The 20754-nt window shown below is 41.8% G+C and overlaps 1 protein-coding gene across 1 annotated transcript in view; it reads right to left on the bottom strand.

Annotated features, from left to right (window-relative positions):
• Positions 1-11818, bottom strand: part of LOC122559808 (GLIPR1-like protein 1) — a 35583-nt gene extending 23765 nt beyond the window's left edge. The window contains exons 1-2 of the mRNA XM_043709867.2: positions 11579-11818; positions 9723-9971 (exon numbers count right to left, since the gene is read on the bottom strand). Coding sequence (XP_043565802.1) covers positions 9723-9971; positions 11579-11803 — 474 coding nt within the window. The 5' untranslated portion in view covers positions 11804-11818. The remainder of the gene's footprint in view (positions 1-9722; positions 9972-11578) is intronic.
• Positions 11819-20754: the final 8936 nt, after the last annotated feature.

Below are 20754 nucleotides of genomic sequence, written 5' to 3'. Positions count from 1 at the left end.
CTTCCTTTGGAAGGATGTTGTGAAACTTGAAAGGGTTCAGAAAAGATTTACAAGGATGTTGCCAGGGTTGGAGGGAGAGGCTGAATAGGCTGGAGCTGTTTTCCCTGGAGCTTTGGAGGCTGAGGGGTGACCTTATAGAGGTTTATAAAATCATGAGGGGCATGGATAGGATAAATAAATAGTCTCTTCCCTGAGATGGGAGAGTGCAAAACTAGAGGGCATAGGTTTAGGGTGAGAGGGGAAAGATTTAAAGAGACCTAAGGAGCAACTTGTTTGCGTAGATTGTGGTAGATTATTTTGGTATTTTTTATAATTTATTATAATTTGGTAGATTATGGAATGAGCTGCCAGAAGTAGTAGTGGAGGCTAGTACGATTGCAACATTTGAAAGGCATCTGGATGGGTATATGAATAGGAAGGGTTTGGAGGAGGCAGGTGCTGGCAGATGGGACTAGATTGGGTTGGGATATCTGGTCAACATGGACGAGTTGGACCGAAGAGTCTGTTTCCATGCTGTACATCTCTATGACTGTATGACTGGAGAAATATTGCATGTGAGACAATATATTTTACTGAATTTGCCCTTGTCAAGCATGTGTTTATGGGAATGTTACTATCTTGGAATAGTTAATCAATGGTAGAAATACATTTATTATTTTAAGTATTTTGATGGATTTACAGTTAAACTTTCTTTTATTCTTAATGTCTGTATTTTAATTAGAGTGTAAGAATAAAGTTTACTTTGTTTCAAGCCTGGTAGTTTGACCAAGCAAATTGCATCTCGAACACAACACCTTGCACTTGTCTTTTAAAATAAGAAAATAGTGGAGTCGAGGCTATCTTCTTAATATATTTTGAGGGAGTTTGTAACAGCAGCACTAAGTTGTCTTCTTTAAGCAGACAAGTAGGTCTTTCTAGACCTGTTTTGAGGCAGTCACCAGACATGAAACATCAACTCTTATTTCTCTTCACAGATGCTGCCAGACCTGCTGAGCTTTTCCAGCAACTTCTGTTTTTTGTTGTTGTAGGTATTTGGGATCCGTGATTCTCACAAATTTTTGTCCATTAAGGTATTGGTGGAACTTCCTAACTCCAAATGTGACTGCCAATGCTTCTTTCTCTATCTTTGCATTAGCCAAAGTCCTGGATGCATACACTATTGGGCATTCCTCTCCACTGGGTCACCTATGACCTAATACTACCTCAATGCCATACAGGGAGGCATTGCATGTCAATACCAGATGTTTCTTGAGATCAGAATGTGACAACACCTTACAGGATGACAGCCATTTCTTTACTTCACTGAAAGCTAGGACTTGTCTATGTGACCATTTTCAAGATTGACCACTGTTTCAGAGTTGATGCAAAGGTGGAGGACAGGTTACATAAGAACCTCCCAAAATAATTTTCCAGTCCAAGAAATGACCTAAGCTCCTGACTGATATGGGAGTCAGAGGCCTTTGACTGCCCTCACTTTATCTTCCAACGTGTTTAACCTGGTCTTATAGACTCTGTGGCCCAAGTAGGTCACTTAGGGGTGAGAAAGTTTATAGCTTTAAAACTTGTCCTTAAACATATCGACTAAAATGAAATTTTGAATTATAGAACACATTTGCTGCACACTAGAAAACAGACAGGCAGGGAGGGTAAGACAATTAAGAACATTTGCCTTAACATCAGTGAACCTGTATAAACAGGACACCAAGTGATAACATTCACAGCTGTTCCTTTGTGAAATTAATAACAATGCTTGATTCTGAACTCGAAACAAAACTCTGCATCAATTAACTTCTGTCCTGAATTATTGTCCTGCTCCTTGGATGCTGCCTGACCTGCTATGCTTTTCCAGCAACATACTCTCATCACTTCACTATTATCTGTCTAGTTCAGAACATGCAGTGCTTTTGTTAACTTTTTGTGTTTGTGACAGTACAGCCTTTGTAAACCTGTATATAAAGGTAGCCTATTTGAGATAGTATAATGGAGTAGCCTGCCAGGGCTCTTGAACAGCCGATGTTCTACTCTCCTGATTTATTAGAATGCAGCTAGCTTGGCTTATAGATATCAGTGTTATGTTGTAACAGTGATACTATTAGTAAATGAAGGGGATAATTACAATTAAACTAAACCGTAAGAGTTTTTTTATATTCCAGACTACCAAAGGTACAATCTCCGGGACAAACCAAGAGAGACTTACAGGTTGAGTTCTTAAGGAATTCTTTGGACCATTTCAAATCTGTACTTTATCTACTGCCAAGAACACAATTTTCCCTTTTTTGGTGTACAGGTACACCCGCTTTGGAAAAATGCCTTAGGACTATATCCAAGTTCTCTAAGTGTTCCTTGTTAATTTTCCCTGTCTTTAGAATGTCATCTAGGGAAATGACAGCCTGAGCAGGACCTTTTGAAATGTTCTCCAAACTCAGTCGGACCGATAAGGATATCTACTTCCATCAGAATATCCTACAACTCATGTGCTCCACTTGCCGCATTTACCAATGATAAAGCCAGTTAGGCTTCAGCCAGTAGGCATCTTGCTTAGTTATATGATTAATCCCACTCTCTTGCACTGAAATACCTCTACAGAGATCGGTATCTATTCACCAAGTTACTCTTTATTTCCACATGAACAGTCATTGATTTTAGTACAGCCTCTTCAGAATCAGCTATCAGAATGTCTGTATCTCTGACACTCCCCTTTTTATCTGACAGCCAGGGATCCCCCGATTGGACCAGATTAACAGCCCCAATCAAAGAACTCATATTCTATGCTGTCTAGCTGACCTTGTTACAATCAATATACAAGATAGGAACAGACCCCTTGGCCCACCAAGCCTGTGTCAATTCCTAAGGAGAAAGTGAGGTCTGCAGATGCTGGAGATCAAAGTTGAAACTTTATTGCTGGAACAGCACAGCAGGTCAGGCAGAGGAAGTGGTAGAACAGGAGATTCGACGTTTCGGGCACAGGCCCTTCTTCAGGAAGGGCCTGTGCCCGAAACGTCGAATCTCCTGTTCCCTGGATGCTGCCTGACCTGCTGTGCTGTTCCAGCAATAAAGTTTCAACTCAATTCCTAATCCTTATTTTATACTTCTATACCTATGCTATCTATTGCAGTATGTAAACCTCTGTAGACATCAAATTCATGCATGTATTTATCAAGATATGGCTTATTTATTGCTAACATGCTTGCTTCTACCACTTCCTCTGGCAGTGGGTTCCAGGCTTTTGTGTGAGAAGTTTTTCCTGCACTTCTCTTCTAAACTTTCTACCTCTCACCTTGAACCTGTGCCCTCTTGTTGACCTTTCCACCTGGGAAAAAGCCTCGACTATCCACCTATCTATGCCTCTCAATTTTGTCGACCTATTAGGTCACCTGTCAGGCTCTATCTTTCCGCTGCAAATAATCCAAGTTGATCTAACCTCTCCTCATAACTAGAACCCTCCAAACCAGGCAACATCACGGTAAACCTTCTGTGCACCCTCTGCAAAGCATCCCTTTTGGTAGTGTGGCGACCAGAACTGCATGCAATATTCCAAACGTAGCCTAACTAAAGTTTTGTACAGCTGTAACATAACTTGCCAACTTTTATATCTGATTTTCTTACTGAAGGCAAGCGTGCTATATACCTGTAGAACCAAAACAGAATTTGCAATATTCTGATGTTAAATCACGAACAGCATGCAATATTTACTTTAAAACTTGTTAAAAAGATATCAATATATGTTAGTTTCTTCCCCATAATCATAAATTGTATAGGTGCTTGTCTCGAATGAAGAGCAGAGGATGCTCATTGTGATTAAATTTCAGGTGTGCAAATCAATGTTGACTTTTAAAAAAAATTGAATCTCATTCCCTATTGTCAACATTTTATCATTATGGATCCATTTTCTCTGTACTCCATTCTAAGTGCAGCCTGCAGCTTTTGGTGGCTCCCTTTCCTATCACACCATGTCATACCATCTACCAACTTCCATCCAAAAGGAAATAAGACGACAGGGTGAGGTAGAAACACACAGAAGTATAATGAGTAAAAAGGAGCTTAAAGGAGAAAATGGAAGCAGCAAAGCACTTAGAGAAGTAGAAACAAGTAGTAGCAGGGTTGGATGGCGAAGGCGGGGCAGAGGCTCGCGCGCAGTGTGCTGCTGCCTAGTCTGAACGGCGAGCGGACTTATCAAGTGCTTGCTGTGTCAATCCCCTTCAACTGATTGGGGGGTGGGGGAGGCTTCAGTGATGCTGCAGGTCCCTTACACACAACTGTGTGTCTGCTCAGAAACAAACCCTGCGACAGAAAGAGGGAAGAAGGCAGGCAGAGCAAGGAAAAAGGAAACTTCAGAAAATTTTGAGCCCCAGAGAAGAGGCATTAAATCAATTAACCGAATAATCAATTATCTGAATGAAATGCTGCCCACCCATCTCATTCGGATAATTGAAGTTCCTCTGTAAATAGATAAAGAGACAGTGTATTTGTTTATTTAAAATCACAGTAAATACAGTAAAATACAATGAGAAGCTTCAACAATCACCACAATCCAGCACCAATTTGAACAGGTGAAGAATAAAAAGGATACAGTTAGTATTGCTGTAACAGTACAGATAGTTCCATTCTTGTGCAATCCCACATGTTATAAGAAAATTGTGTAATAGCAGCACAATTTAAACTAATTGGGCTGGAATTGCATAATAATGAATACATGCTTTGAAAGTTCACGCTTTAGAAACAGTTTCCCCAAGCATCAATCATGTTATAGTGAATTTCTGTTAACGAAACACATTATAGTAGAATGGCCTGTAAACGATATAACTGAAGGGGAATCTTGAGCCAGCTCTCCAACTATACCTACGCTGCCATTCCTCCTTCACTGTATCTCTGTTGCCTGCCCTTCGCAATTGAATCTACCTCACTGACACTGTTGCCAGATTCCATGATGAACCCAAGCTCACCCCACAACCAGGAGACCCTGGCTCTGCTGCCCCCTCAATGACACCAGGAGTCCCATCTCCAGGCATACCATGCTGCAGCTGCCATCTTGCCAATGACAGGAGTATCTGCTCTGGACCTACTGCAACCATGAATCCCTGGCTCCTCTACTAGAAAGGGGTGACACCGACACGTCAAGAGTTCCGCTCCAGCAACCCTCCTGAGATGTAGCCTTGACAATACCACCATCTTGAAAAGTCTGCTGTCACCTTTGATGGCTAGAGGAACTTCGCCTTCACTGCTGCCTCCTGCCCCAAACTGCCTGTTTCTGCTGCCACTGTCATTGCCTCCAATCGCAATGAGGAGCTGTGTCCATTGTTGCATCCAACCAGTGGGAGGAACCACCATTCCACACACGGCCTGCTTTAGCTGCTACATTGATTTCGCCGACTAACATGCCGCAAAAGGCTCCAACGAAAAGAAACAAAAGAAAAGAAGAAAAAAATGTTGAAGTAAAAAGGAACAAAAAATAAAGCAGGCATGCGGGAACAGATAAGCCCAGGTCAAGAGCCTGCTTGCAGTCCTGCTATTCTGCCACCATCTTGAGTACTTGACATTCAAATTTTTGTCATGTTTTAAGTTTTCATATTTGTAACAAAACTGATGTAAGCCGTCAGAGTGTAATTACACCGACCCATTCAAAGACATGGTAGCACTATCACTGACCAAACAAGAAATACAATTACTGTGTGCCAAGTATACCAGCAGATTGTTTGTATTACAGATGTAGAATTAATATTTATTAAGGGGCAGAATATGACTTCAAAACAGGTTACACCTGCAGGCCTCCTAACCCGGTTTCATCTGAAAACCATAACCCGGTGTCATGGTAATTCTGACTTTGTCCATACCAGTCCAACACCAGCATCTCAACATCACATTGCTCTGTCATTCAATAAGTTGATCTGATAATTACGGATGTCATTTTTCTGCCTTTTCTCAATAACCCGTGATTCCTTTACAGCCTTGAATATACTCAATGACCTAGGCTCAACAGGCTTCTGTGGTAAGGGATTCTACAGATTCACAACCCTTTATGATGAAATTCCTCCTCATCTGCCTTAAATGTGCAATCCCTTATTCTGACAGTATGCTCTCTGATCCTCAATTCTTCCACAAGGGGAAAAGCATTTCTGCATCTACCTTAAATCGTCTAAGAATCTTGTATGGCTCAATAAGGTCAGCTCTCATTCTTCTATATTTCAACATGTACAGGTCCAATCTACTGAAACTCTCCTCATAATAGTCCTTCCATACTTGGCAGCAGCCTAGCGAACCTTTGCTGCATTGCTTCCAGCGCCAGTATAACTTTTTTTAGATAAGGGCCCCAAAACTGTTCACCACATTCCAGCTGTGGTCTGTCCAGTAATTTGTATACTTTTAACAAAACCTCCCTACTTTTATATTCCTTTCTATTTGAAATAAAAGCCAGCATTCTATCTGCCTTCCCTATTACCCAGTGAACTTGGAATTTTGTGATTCATGGTCAAGGACTCCCAAATCTGTTGAGAGCAAACTTTCTGCAGCTTGCTCTCTTTTAATAGTATTCATCTCCCCTTTTATTCCTGCCAAAGTGCGTAACCTCACATTTTTCCACATTATTTTTCATCTGCCAAGTTTTTGCTTACTCACTTAATCTGTCTATATTCCTATGCAGACTCATTATCACTTGCCTTCTCACCTATTGTGCGTTATCTACAAACCTAGCCATAGTGCACTCACTTTCTATATCCAAATCATTAATAAATATTGTAAATAATAGTGGCCCCATCACTGTGGTACACCACGAGTTACAGGTTGCTATTGGAAAATGCCCCCCTTACTCCAACTCTGTCTTCTACTACTGAGCCGAGTTATTCTGGTTTGTCAGGCGAAATTTCGCCTTTATCCCTGCACAGAACGGAAAAAATTTAAATGCTAATAGTTCCACACATTTGTTACGTAATTTACGTGTGTGGTGGCACGGTGGCTCACTGGTTAACACTGTTGCCTCACAGCGTCAGGGACACTGGTTCAATTGCAGCCTCAGGCAACTGACTGTGTGAAGTTTGCACATTCTCCCTGTGTCTGTGTGGGTTTCCTCTGGGTGCTCTGGTTTCCTCCCACAATCCAAAGATGTGCAGGTTAGGTGATTGGTGATGCTAAATTGCCCATAGTGTTCAGGGATGCATTAGTCTAGAGTAAATGTAAGGTGGGGGTCTGGGTGGGTTGCCCTTCGGAGGGTCGGTGCGGACTTGCTGGGCCAAAGGGCCTATTTTCACACTGTAGGGTTTTTAAAATATTATCACAGGATCATAACACAAACTTTCCCATTGAATTAGATCACAAGAACATCTTATAAATTACACTTATTGTAAGTGTGACTTAAAATCAAAAGATTAAATTCTCCTTTGTTTAGATTGTAGATCTGTGTTCAACAAACTCAGATGTGATGATTGGGTCAGTTGGTTTGAATGACTAGTTTGCATGTAGTGCCCATAATAGGTTCAATACCCATAGTGGCTGAGATCACCACATTAATGCCCTGCCTTCTCAAACTCACCCCTCATGTGAGGCCTGATCCTCAGGTTAAACCCTCCACCACAGAGAACTAGAGATGTACAGCATGGAAACAGACCCTTCGGTCCAACCTGTCCACGCCGACCAGATATCCCAACCCAATCTAGTTCTACCTGCCAGTACCCAGCCCATATCCCTCCAAACCCTTCCTATTCATATACCCATTCAAATGCCTCTTAAATATTGCAATTGTACTAGCCTCCACCACTTCCTCTGGCAGCTCATCCTATACACGCATCACCCCCTGCGTGAAAAAGTTGCCCCTTAGGTCTCTTTTATATCTCTCCCCTCTCACCCTAAACCTATGCCCTCTTGTTCTGGACTCCCCGACCCCAGGGAAAAGACTTTGCCTATTTATCCTATCCATGTACCTCATAATTTTGTAAACCTCCATAAGGTTACCGTTCAGCCTCCGATGCTCCAGGTAAAACAGCCCCAGCCTGTTCAGCCTCTCTCTATAGCTCAAATCCTCCAACCCTGGCAACATCCTTGTAGATCTTTTCTGAACTCTTTCAAGTTTCACAACATCTTTACGATAAGAAGGAGACCAGAATTGCATGCAATATTCCAACAGTGGCCTAAGCAATGTCCTGTACAGCTGCAACATGACCTCCCAACTCCTGTATTCAATACTCTGACCAATAAAGGAAAGCATACCAAACACCTTCTTCACTATCCTATCTACCTGCAACTCCACTTTCAAGGTGCTATGAACCTGCACTCCAAGGACTCTTTCTTAAGCAACACTCCCTCGGACCTTACCATTAAGTGTATATATCCTGCTAAGATTTGCTTTCCCAAAATGCAGCACCTCACATTTATCTGAATTAAACTCCATCTGCCACTTCTCAGCCCATTGGCCCATCTGGTCAAGATCCTGTTGTAATCTGAGGTAACCCTCTGCGCTGTCCACTACACCTCCACTTTTGGTGTCATCTATAAACTTACTAACTGTACCTCTTATGTTTGCATCCAAATCATTTATGTAAATGACAAAAAGTAGAGGACCCAGCACCGATCCTTGTGGCACTCCACTGGTCACAGGCATCCAGTCTGAAAAACAACCCTCCACCACCACTCTCTGTCTTCTACCTTTGAGCCAGTTCTGTATCCAAATGGCTATTTCTCCCTGTATTCCATGAGATCTAACCTTGCTAATCAGTCTCCCATGGGGAACCTTGTCAAACGCCTTACTGAAGTCCATGTAGATCACATCTACTGCTCTGCCCTCATCAATCCTCTTTGTTACTTCCTGAAAATCTCAATCAAGTTTGTGAGACATGATTTCCATGCACAAAGCCATATTGATGATCCCTAATCAGTCCTTGCCTTTCCAAATACATGTACATCCTGTCCCTCAGGATTCCCTCCAACAACTTGCCCACCACCGAGGGCAGGCTCACCGGTCTGTAGTTCCCTGGCTTGTCTTTACCGCCCTTCTTAAACAGTGGCACGTCTGCCAACCTCCAGTCTTCCGGCACTTCACCTGTGACTATCGATGATACAAATATCTCAGCAAGAGGCCCAGCAATCACTTCTCTGCCTTCCCACAGAGTTCTCGGGTACACCTGATCAGATACTGGGGATTTATCTACCTTTACCCGTTTCAAGACTTCCTCCTCTGTAATCTGGACATTTTGCGAGATGACACCATCTGTTTCCCTGCAGTCTATATCTTCCATATCCTTTTCCACAGTAAATACTGATGCAAAATACTCATTTAGTATCTACCCCATTTTCTATGGCTCCACACAAAGGCCACCTTGCTGATCTTTGAGGGGTCCTATTCTCTCCCTAGTTACCCTTTTGTCCTTAATATATTTGTAAAAACCCTTTGGATTCTCCTTAATTCTATTTGCCAAAGCTAGCTCATGTCCCCTTTTTGCCCCCCTGATTTCCCTCTTAAGTATACTCCTACTTCCTTTATACTCTAAGGATTCACTCGATCTACCCTGTCTATACCTGTCATATGCTTCCTTCTTTTTCTTAACCAAACTCTCAATTTCTTTAGTCATCCAGCATTTCCTACACCAATCGTCTATTTGTCTAGATTGGACTGAGTAAAACCAAATGTCCATCTGCACACTTTGCATAAAGACACGCTAAGACATTTGAAAACATAACAATTTCAAAAATTCCATCGGATGATTAAAATGAACATAATATCTCCAAGCAACATTTACCTGTGTGTAATGTCCACATACTTTTTTTGGTTTACAGCTATTTGTACTGTAATCATAGTCAGCCACTTCAGCATACCATCGCTTAATAGCATTCTTGGCATTGAAATTGCCTGTGGAAATATAAATGTTTTCTCCTATAGGAAAGAATGTGGGATGCACTGTTCCCTTCTTTTGCAGGTTTGGATTATGCTTGAACAGGCACATTTTTGACCATGCTTTTGCAGATTTTGCAAGTGCTTCATCCCACGTCTAGATTGGGGAAAAAAGAAGAAAATTACAAAACGAAGATGCTCCTGCGGAGTGATCGTATTCCCATCTATTTGACTAATAGCACCTTCTGATTTAATTGCTCTCCTGGCTTTTCTAAACTCTTCCCATTGTGGGATATAGGTGAATTAATGTTATTTCTGCAATTATATAAGTTCTGATACAGAGTAAATGAATTCACATCAGTGTGTAATTGTTTCGGCCAAGAGCTGAGTTAACAAGAATGGGGACCATATAGAAGAAATATATAATCCGTTAAAAATGGTATGTCAGCATGAGACGTGATTACAAAACAATGGTAGATGTATGGGCGAATAGATAAGAAGTTGTAAGAGAATGCAATCACTTGTATAACAGTAGGAAAAACATCTGTTTTCCCACTTGTACGGAGACACAGGAACAAACCCTAATTAAAGAGGTCATAAAGGTCAGAGTGGCCTCCGGAGAGGAATAAATGCTGATAAAGAAAGGATATGTCTAGCGATGACCTGCAGTGGGATGACGTCAAACAACCTTATGGGGGCCAGAGATAGGCATTTGTCATGGACATGGACGGATAAACAGAAGTTGTGGGATCAGTCTTAAGGAAATGAGTGACGTAAGCTCAAATTGTATAAATTTTGAAAGTTTGTGGAATATGATGTGTATTTGTCTTTGCCTTGTCTGGCATTAGACATTGCACCCACTTGCAAATGTACAAATAAAGAACACTACTGATTCAGATTTTTGTCTCGGACTGAAATTATTGAAGTGAGTGAGCTTTGTTTCTCACACCATCATGAAATTTTGCCTCTCCATAACTAGAACCGAACTTTAATTGAAACGATCACTATTCCTACGATGGATGCCAAAGCTAACTATCGAAGGTGCGTTCATAACATGGCCAAACAGGTTCAGTCTTAATTTTTAGCGGCAACTGCTGAGAGCGGGAAAGAGATTCCTGGTGGGGCTACGGGGTGGACAGGAACGGGAGCATGTGCCATCACTTGTGCCACAGCTGAAGAGGCAAATGAAATGGAACTCAGCCGTCCGGGTCAGCTGAACGCCAACGACATTGGGTTCAAATCTGGATCCGGAACCTGGTTCTTTGCCCGACCCTAGTTTCATGGGGCACGGACATATCTTGAGGAGATCTCAATATCTTGAGATGAATCCCACTCTAGAGACTCGAACCCAATACCTCAAAAGGGAAAATTTGGATATTTTTCCTTCTGAAATGGGGACATTTTTGTTTGCTTTTTTTTAAAAAAAAATGCATTCTGAACATTCTTCCTGTGTTGTTTTATTACGACAGATTCAATTATTTAAGTACGAGGCACGGATGTACACGCGCGCGAATTTAAACCGCCCGGTTATTTAACGGTCGTGTGGCTACCAGAACCTTCCCGTCACTTGTTCCTCGTGGTCACCGTCGGAAAGAAACCGTCCGTCCTCTCACTCCTCACACCCAGTGACAGTAAGAAAATCGCCCCGGGACACAGCCCCGATGGAACCTATTCCCACTCCCGACCCATTTTACTTTTGTGTTTCTTTTTTTAAAAAAAAGAAAAGGCGTCGTTCGGCGTTTCTGAGGCGGACATTCAACCAACCATCGCGAACATTTCCTTGGCCGGCGGTACCACTTCCCCACGAAATTTGTTGTGCTGGTCGACGCAATCCTGGATGAAGGTCGGATCGGTGATGGAGACGAGAGTGCCGAAGGCAGGCTCGTACGGGAGAAGGTGCAACCAAAAAGCCGCAAGAATCCAGGGCACCTTGCCGAATGCCATGACGGAATGGCGGTTGAGAGTGCTCCGGGTTGAAGGGCGGGGCATCGAGCGAGCGTCCCCAACTCCAGTACTTGGACACACCCCGCCCCCCAGCTTCCCCCTCCCACGTCAACAAAGGTAGGTCTTCCCGACTCCAAATATGACCACCCAATCTTACCTACCTACCTGTGCGTATCTACCTCTGGCATTAGCTGAAGTCGTGGACGCATACACGATTGGGTGTACCACTCCACTGAGCCACCCACGAGTTAATACAACCCGCTGCCCTACAGGGAGGTTTCGCAAGTCAGTGTCAGATCTCGCTTGGGATCATTGTGTGCCAACACCTGAGAGGATGATAGCTGTTTCTTCACCTTCTTGAAAACTATGGCTTGTCGATGTGACCATTTCCGAGGCCGACTCTTATTTTAAGAGTTGACGTAATGGTGCCAGGATGGAGGCCAGGTTATGTATGAATTTTCTATAATAATTAGCATGGGAGCCAGTGCATCTTTCATCGGTCTTGCTTTATCTTCCAACGTTTGTAACACAATCTCTGCTTCTCAGATGCTGCCTGACCTGCTGTTCTTTTCCAGCACTGCTCTAATCTAGACTCTTGTCGACACTGTAGCCCAAGTAGGTCACTTATGGTGCCTGGAACACACATTTACCCTTTCTAAGGCATACTTCCGCCTGGGAGAAACATCTAAGGACAATGACCAAATTCTCTAGTGCTGTTTATTGGTTTTCCCTGTTATTAGCACATCATCCAGGTAAATAGTGGCCTGGGGTAGACCTTGTAAAATGTTCTCCATCATCCACTGAAAAATTGCTAAGGCTGACAATACCCCATATGGATATTAATTGTAGCATACTTCTCATCCAACCGTAAATGCAAGTACGCATGGCTCATTTCAGCTTTGTGAAGGACAGCCCCCTGCTAGCTTTGCATATTTACCCACTAGGTGAGGGATTGGAATTTTATCCAACTGTAAAAAGCAGTTTACTGTTTGTTTAATATCCCCACAAAGGCGAAGCGAGTATTGGATTTCATAATTAGTATGACTGGTGCTGCACATTCCACAATTTGGATTGGTTTGATTTCTTCGGTTTCCAGCCTTCTGATTTCTGCTTCTACTTTTGGCCATAAGGCAAATAGTACTGGGCAGGCCTTACAGAATCAAGGAATTGCTCTCTGGTCAACTTGCAAAGTGCCCTTGGCTCCTTTAATAGTCTAAAGACCTTCCTGAAAAACATCCGAGTAATTAATTCTGATTTCACTCAGGCAGCCATTTCTCATCGAAAAATGAGCCAATCTCGGTGAACCAATTTCACCCCCCTCAAACTTGGGCTTCAGCCTTTCACTCCAATCAGTGGTAACTGAACCAGCTGCTTCTCATAAGAGACTGGATCCAAAGTTGTACCCTTAATCCGTAGGGCTTCCCCAGTGCACATTCTCTGTCCACCTGAGGTCTTGTGCAAAGTTAAGGGTTGGACTCCAGAGTGAATTTTGTTGAAGACTGATTCTGCAATCATCGAAACGGCTGCACTGATATTGACTTCCATTAGAATGGGGTGACTGTTTAACCAGATATTTATTTTGATTGGTTCTGATTTGGTTGTTGCTAAGCAATTTGACTGTTGTAAACCAGATAGATGTGGACTTTCCAGGGTGTGCACTTCCTGGATACTGGCCTGTGAGTTCTCTTACTTGATTTGGAGTCATAGAGTTATGGAGATGTACAGCATGGAAACAGACCCTTTGGTCCAACCTGTCCATGCCCACCAGATATCCAAACCCAATCAGCCTCTGACGCTCCAGGGAAAACAGACCCAGCTTGTTCAGCCTCTCCCTATAGCTCAAATCCTCCAACCCTGGCAACATCCTTGTAGATCTTTTCTGAATACTTTCACGTTTCACAACATCTTTCTGATAGGAAGGAGACCAGAATGCACACAATATTCCAACAGTGGTCTAACCAATGTCCTGTACAGCCACAACATAATCTCCCACTCCTGTACTCAATACTCTGACCAATAAAGGAAATCATACCAAACGCCTTCTCCATTATCCTATCTACCTGCAACTCCACTTTCAAGGAACTATGAACCTGCACTCCAAGGTCTCTTTGTTCAGCAACACTCTCTGGGACCTTACCATTAAGTGTACAAGTCCTGCTAAGATTTGTTTTCCCAAAATGCAGCACCTCGCATTTATCTGAATTAAACTCCATCTGCCACTTTTCAGCCCATTGGCCCATCTGATCAAGGTCCTGTTGTAATCTGAGGTAACCCTCTTTGCTGTCCACTACACCTCCAATTTTGGTGTCATCTGTAAACTTACTAACTGTACCTCTTATGCTCGCACCCAAATCATTTATGTAAATGACAAAAAGTAGAGGACCCAGCACCGATCCTTGTGGCACTCCACTGGTCACTGGCCTCCAGTCTGAAAACAACCCTCCACCACCACCCTCTGTCTTCTACCTTTGAGCCAGTTCTGTATCCAAATGGCTAGTTCTCCCTGTATTCTGAGATCTAACCTTGCTAATCAGCCTCCCATGGGGAACCTTGTCAAACGCCTTACTGAAGTCCATATAGTTTGCATCTACCACTCTGCCCTCATCAATCCTCTTTGTTACTTCCTCAAAAAACTCAATCAAGTTTGTGAGACATGATTTCCCATGCACAAAGCCATGTTGACTATCCCTAATCAGTCCTTGCCTTTCCAAATACATGTACATTCTGTCCCTCAGGATTCCTTCCAACAACTTGCCCACCACCGATGTCAGGCTCACTGGTCTATAGTTCTCTGGCTTGTCTTTACCACACTTCTTAAACAATGCCACCACGTTTGCCAACCTCCAGTCTTCCGGCACCTCACCTGTGACTATCGATGATACAAATGTCTCAGCAAGAGGCCCAGCAATCACTTCCTGAGCTTCCTATAGTGTCCTAGGATATACCTGACCAGGTCCTGGGGATTTATCCACCTTTACCTGACATCCAGCACTTCCTCCTCTGTAATATGGATTTAAGTCTCGTGGATCACTTTTGCTGTCTAAAGTCTACAGGCAGCAACAATAGCTTGCTGGCCTGGATGCTGAAGAAACTTTCAACATTTTGGCCGATGGTTGACTTTGCTTTGAGATTTTGCTGTGGGCTGACCTAGAGTCCCTCTGTTCAGGATATGTCCTGAGTGAGGCTATGCAATTGTCTTCCCTCAAGTGGTGTCCCCCAAGCTCAGTTGGAATGGTGAAGGTCTCCACTTCTATTGGAAAACCTTTAGCTCATATTGCTCCATGCTGCATTTTCCAACGATAAAGCCAGTTATAATGTCTGTTTGAAGACCAGTTGGGTTTCATTGCGTGATTGCTTTTGCATGGTTACATCATTAATCTCATCCATCAAATGGTCTCTCAGCATATCATTAAATGTTAAACCAAAGTCACATGTCTCTGCCAGTTGTCTTAACCTAGTCAAAAATCTTGATACAGAGTCCCTTCATTCTCGAATTGCTGAGTAAAACCAATGACACCTCAGAATTAGAGGAGTCTTGGAGTTGAAATATTCTCTAACTAAATTAATCAACTCTGGGTTTAGTATTTGCCTCAGGGAAACTCGGGGTCCTAATAACTGAAAAAACTAGTCTACAAGCTGTCAGGAGAAATACTCTGCTTTGTATCTCTTCCAATGTCATTTGCCTGGAAAAAAATGAATTATTTCCTCTTATTCAGCTGAGCCTTTGATGGCAGGATTGAATGAGTCAAGCTTCCCAAATAACAGCATGATCTATTTACCTCACTGTTTAAGCGAATTTCTTCAGAAGCGTGTTTTTCTCTTGTCGCCACTGAAACAACTCCACAGAGGCTGCTATCCTGTCACCAAGTCAAAATTTACATGTGAAGAGACCTTGTCACTGATCTAGCTTCCTCAGAGCCTGCTCTCACAGTGAACAGGATAACTGACACTCCTGTTTATATCTGTCAGCCAGAGTTCCCTAATCGGATCTGTTAATCTAGTCCAATCAGGGAACTCATATTCTATGGAGTCCACCAGGCTGACATTGTTAGTATGACTACAAATACGAGAGAAAGTATTCCTAGATAGTAATGGGTTTTGTTTTTAATTGGATGAGTTTTACTTACAAACAAAGTAAACAGTTATCATTAGGCTTTAGTTAGTAGGATCTGGAATGGTGTGTCTTGGCTTCTGGGATTCATCTGTAGTTTGAACAAAGCTTTTTGTTTCAGTTTTACAGAAATCTTGTTTGAAGCTGCATATGTAAAACAGTTTCTTGTGAAGAAGGGAGATACTTAAGAAGTGTTAAGAAATAAGTTGCCTTGGTGTAAGGAATTAAGTTTGAAAGTTCCAGATCAGCGTGGCAGATGTGGAGTTTAATTTCAATAAATGTGAGATGTTGCATTTTGGTAAGGAAACCAGAACAGGACTTATACACTTAATGGTAGGGTACCAGGGAGTGTTGCGGAAGAAAGACCTAGGGGTGCAGGTGTATAGTTCCTTGAAAGTATTGTTGCAGGTGATAGTGGTGAAATTGCTTGGCACGCTTGCCTTCATTGGTCAGGACATTCATGAGAGGAGTTGGAAAGCTACGTTGTGGCTGTACAGGACATTGGTGAGGCCACTTTTACAATACTGCGTACGATTCTGGTCACCCTCTTACAGGAAGGATGTTGTGAAACTTGAAAGGGTGGAGAAAAGATTTACAATTACATTGCCAGGACTGGAGGATTTGAACTTCAGGGAGAACCTGAATAGGCTGGGACTTTTATCACTGGAATGTTGGAGACTGAGGGGTGACCTTATGGAGGTTTATAAGGTCATGAGGGGCATGGATAGGGTGAATGGCCAAAGTCTTTGTCCTAGGGTGGGGCTGGGGAGTGGGGTGGGGGGGGAGTCCAAAACTAGAGTGCATAAGTTTAAGGTGAGAGGGGAAAAATTTAAAAAGGACCTGAGGGGTATTTTTTTTAATGCAGAGAGTGGTACATGTATGGAACAAGTTGCCAGAGGAAGTGGTGGAGGTGGATGCAATTACAACATTGAAAACTCACATGGATAGCTATATGAAAAGGAAGGGTTTAAAGGGATGTGGGCTAAATGCTGGCAAATGGGACTAGGTCAGATTGGGATATCTGTTCGGCATGGATGAGTTGGACTAAGGGTCTGTTTCAGTGCTGTAAGACTACTATTAAATATGAATATGAGGTCCAAGAATCACAAGATGCAAAATCACAACATGTGTTTGCTATGCCTAGAAAAGGAAATGATTGACACAGTTTATTTTATACCAATGTTGCATGTAACCATTGTGATGCAAAAATGTATAAATATATTGTTTTGAGCTGTAAACAGTGGAGTGTCTCCAAGTTTGATTTGGAGGACCACTCCTACATGCATGTGGTACAAGCTTGAATAAATTCATCTTGTTACACTCCACTCTGGTCTGAAGGCTCAATATTTCAAAATATACCCTTCATCAATATGGTATCAGATGAAGATGGGGCAGCACGGTGGCTGAGTGGTTGGCACTGCTACCTCACAGCACCAGGGACCCGATTTAGATTCCAGCCTCGGGTGACTTTCTATGTGGAGTCTGCACATTCTCCCCGTCTCTGCATTGGTTTCCTCTGGGTGCTCTGGTTTCCTCCCACAATCCAAAGATGTGCATGTTAGGTGAAATGGCCACACTAAATTGCCCATAGTGTTCAGGGATGTGTAGGTTAAGTGTATTACTCAGGGGTAAATATAGAATAATAAAGTAGGGGAATGGGTCTGGGAGAGTTACTCTTCGGAGGGTCAATGTAGACTTGTTGGGTCGAAGGGCCTGTTTCTACACTGTGGGGATTCCATTGTAAGATGGCAAGTAGTCAGTGTGACATCAGTGAGGAGTTTAAAAACTGAGATTAATAGATTTTTTTGGGTGATTATATTGACAGATGTGAGTTAAGATGCAAAGCACCCATTATTAACTCCAGGATTCTCAACCAGAGATCCACAGATCCTAAGCTTTAAAGAATCAGAATCCAACCAGAAGATCCCAGTGTCTACTGATGACCTATAAATTACCAAGGTAAGATGACTGATTACAGATGTAGTTTGATAGCAGGAGCACTTGTCCCAAAGCCTGCTCCACCATGCTCAGAGCTCTTTCGATCAAAGTTCACCCAAATTTATGTCTGTAGGTTTCAGGAATCATCACTAATATACCTGTTACCTTCGGAATGTGCAGCTGACTTGTGCATGGATTTTCATTTGACTGCACAATTTAGTGAGAATGTTGATCACAATCCATCTTTCTAGTATCCAGCCAATTAGTTCTACCATTAGGGCAGCCCATTCAGCCTGGTTAGCATAAGTGGTATACCCAGGATAGTTGATCACAGGCTAGTGGATTTAATGCATCAGAAAATAGTCTTCTGCTTTATAAAAGCAGAAGACTATTATGTGTGCAGCAAAGGTATGTATAAAGGTATGTTTCTGCCCCACCCTACTAAAGCAAGCCCTTAAACTGTTGACCTCAAGGAAATCTGATGCTGTTGCCTGAGGTTATTACTCAAAAACTATTGGCATATCCAATTTGGAGGTCACTGATTCACTGTTTCCCTGAATCAATGGGAACCAGCGCAGTGATATAGTGCTAGAAAGGACCAGTACTGGAGAAAGTGTCTTGGAATTTTGAAGCAAATTCTATCTGATCACAACTGCATAAATTGAGAGACTTTGGGAAAGTAAATGTAATCCTTCCATAGGTTGTAGAGGGCAGCTATTTTTCAGAAAGGTCATATCACATTATTAGGCTTTTATTTTACCATTACCAACAACTCCCCCCCCCCCCCCCCCCAACTTCTTTGATAAAAATATGGATTTTTAAAAGTTTATTCATTGCCTCATTTTTTCCTATACTCATCTATCTGCATTAGGGTTTTTGATTTTTAGTTAATGATCCCCGACTGTTCACTTTTTTTGCAGTTTTTGGTTAATGATTTCCTGATTCTTAGTTAATTATTTCTTCACACAAGGTTTCTGAACATAATTTCTCCCTTTTGGTTAGTAATTTCCTCCTCCTTTAAGTTTTTCCCATTTTTGAGATACTTTCACATAATTACAGAATTGCTGGGCACCAGCAACAATTTTAACTGAAGTAAAAAGTATTTCTGATTAAATGTTTTAGAGGAGAACCATGGAACTTTTATAACACGAGTCAGAAACAGAAATGAGAAAAGAGCTTTGATCTTATTGAATGCCAACATTAGTTCAAGGAACGGGATGCTCATTCCTCTTCCTATCAACGTCAATAACTGCCATTGATAATGGACACATGTTTAGTGAATTTGATGCTAAATACCAACATGGACTGATTGTGCCAAAACATCTGTTTCTGCATACTGCCCCTTCCTGTGCTAAAAATAAAGTGGTTGCAATAGAGGGAATTCACTTGATACATCCAGGCATATCTGGAAAATGAATAACAGTTGCACTGAGTGGCTAGTGCAGTGCATGAGATCTTGTCGTATCTTCATGTGGTGGCCTCACATCTGATGTACCCTCCTAGAAAAGAATGCCCTGTTCAAAGGGGATTAAACTGGGCCATATCAAGGAACCATGTGAGAATAAAAATAAAGATTTTACTGGGGTAAGGATATCAAAAGTGCAGGTATGGCAGTGGTTAAGCAATTTTATATCTGTATGACTGTTATTGGAAATGGCAGGCAAGAAATTAGAGCGTTTGGAGTTTCATATTGCAACAGGAAATGACTTACAGGAAAATTTTAAACCTGGACAAGAGAGGTGCAGATTGGAAGAGTTAGGAGGTAATAGATTCTAATTAGTGAATAAGGATAAGAGTGAAATACTTTAAGGAGCAAAAGAACTGGTGAACAATAGTTAAAACAGGTTCTTGAGCTTTATTAGCTTTTAAAATATGTTACTGCATAAACCCTGCTACTGAAACACCAAATGTGTAGCTTTTTCACAAGAAAGACTTTTTAGAGTCAGATTTTCAACTAGACAGTTCACACTATACAACGTGGTTGTTTATTATAATTAATTATGTATTAAATAGATCCATGTTCATTCACTGAATGTTAAATAGATTACAAGAATAACTTTTTAGCCAATGTAGTTCATTAAACAGCTAGGAACATTTTCAATTGCTTGAAGTTAAAAATGGAGGACAATATACAAAATGCTATGTGAAACTCAGTCTAAGTGGATGAAGAACTTTGCAAACAAGATTAATTGCTTACTAAAATGTGATGCATTGAAATCCAAAACCATCACCAGGTTGAAGAACACAGAACATAGATAGAAACCGTTATAGAATATCATTCCTATTGTCCATTGTAAAAATGTGATTTTTCCATGAACATTACAGATTCACAATCCTTTATCTGAAATCCTTGGGGCCAGTTGTTTTTTTGAATTCTGAATTTTTTGGATTTCGGAATAAATTATATTTTCACAGTGAAATAAAAAAAATTATCCAACAGCAGCACACATGTGAATAGTACGAGAACTGAAACACAATTGATGCCTGCCAGTGCTGGGCCATGACGCCATGTCACATCTGAGTGACGTAGTTCGAGTGGGTGTGGAGTTAGGTCACCTGTTGGCATGCCAAAATGACACTCCACAAAAAAAAATTTGGAGCTTTTTGGATTTTGGAATTTCAAATAAAGGATTGTGTGCCTGTACAAGGCAAAGAATGTGCACACTTAAATTATTATATAAACACATTCAGGGAATCATCCAAAAGTCCTTTGTTTTGTCATCACGAAATGCACTTGGAATAACATTGAGTTAATCCTTTTGAGTAGTCTTCTCAAAAGCAGAGTTCCAAATCTGTTAGTGATTTGAGGGGTCTTCAATGCCTTGATCACATTTGCAGAATGAAAGATGGTTACTCACACAAGGATCTCTAATACAGTGAGGTAGCTGGAGCCAAATGACCAGTAAGATACCCAAAGCTCCATTTCAAGATGGTTGCATGCCTTATG

Source organism: Chiloscyllium plagiosum, unplaced genomic scaffold (assembly GCF_037043375.1).
Source record: "Chiloscyllium plagiosum isolate Xiang-an unplaced genomic scaffold, Cpla_swu_hap1 HiC_scaffold_19, whole genome shotgun sequence".
Classification (NCBI taxonomy): Eukaryota; Metazoa; Chordata; class Chondrichthyes; order Orectolobiformes; family Hemiscylliidae; genus Chiloscyllium; species Chiloscyllium plagiosum.
Note: the sequence above shows the minus strand (reverse complement) of the source record. Positions and strands in the feature narration are given on the sequence as shown.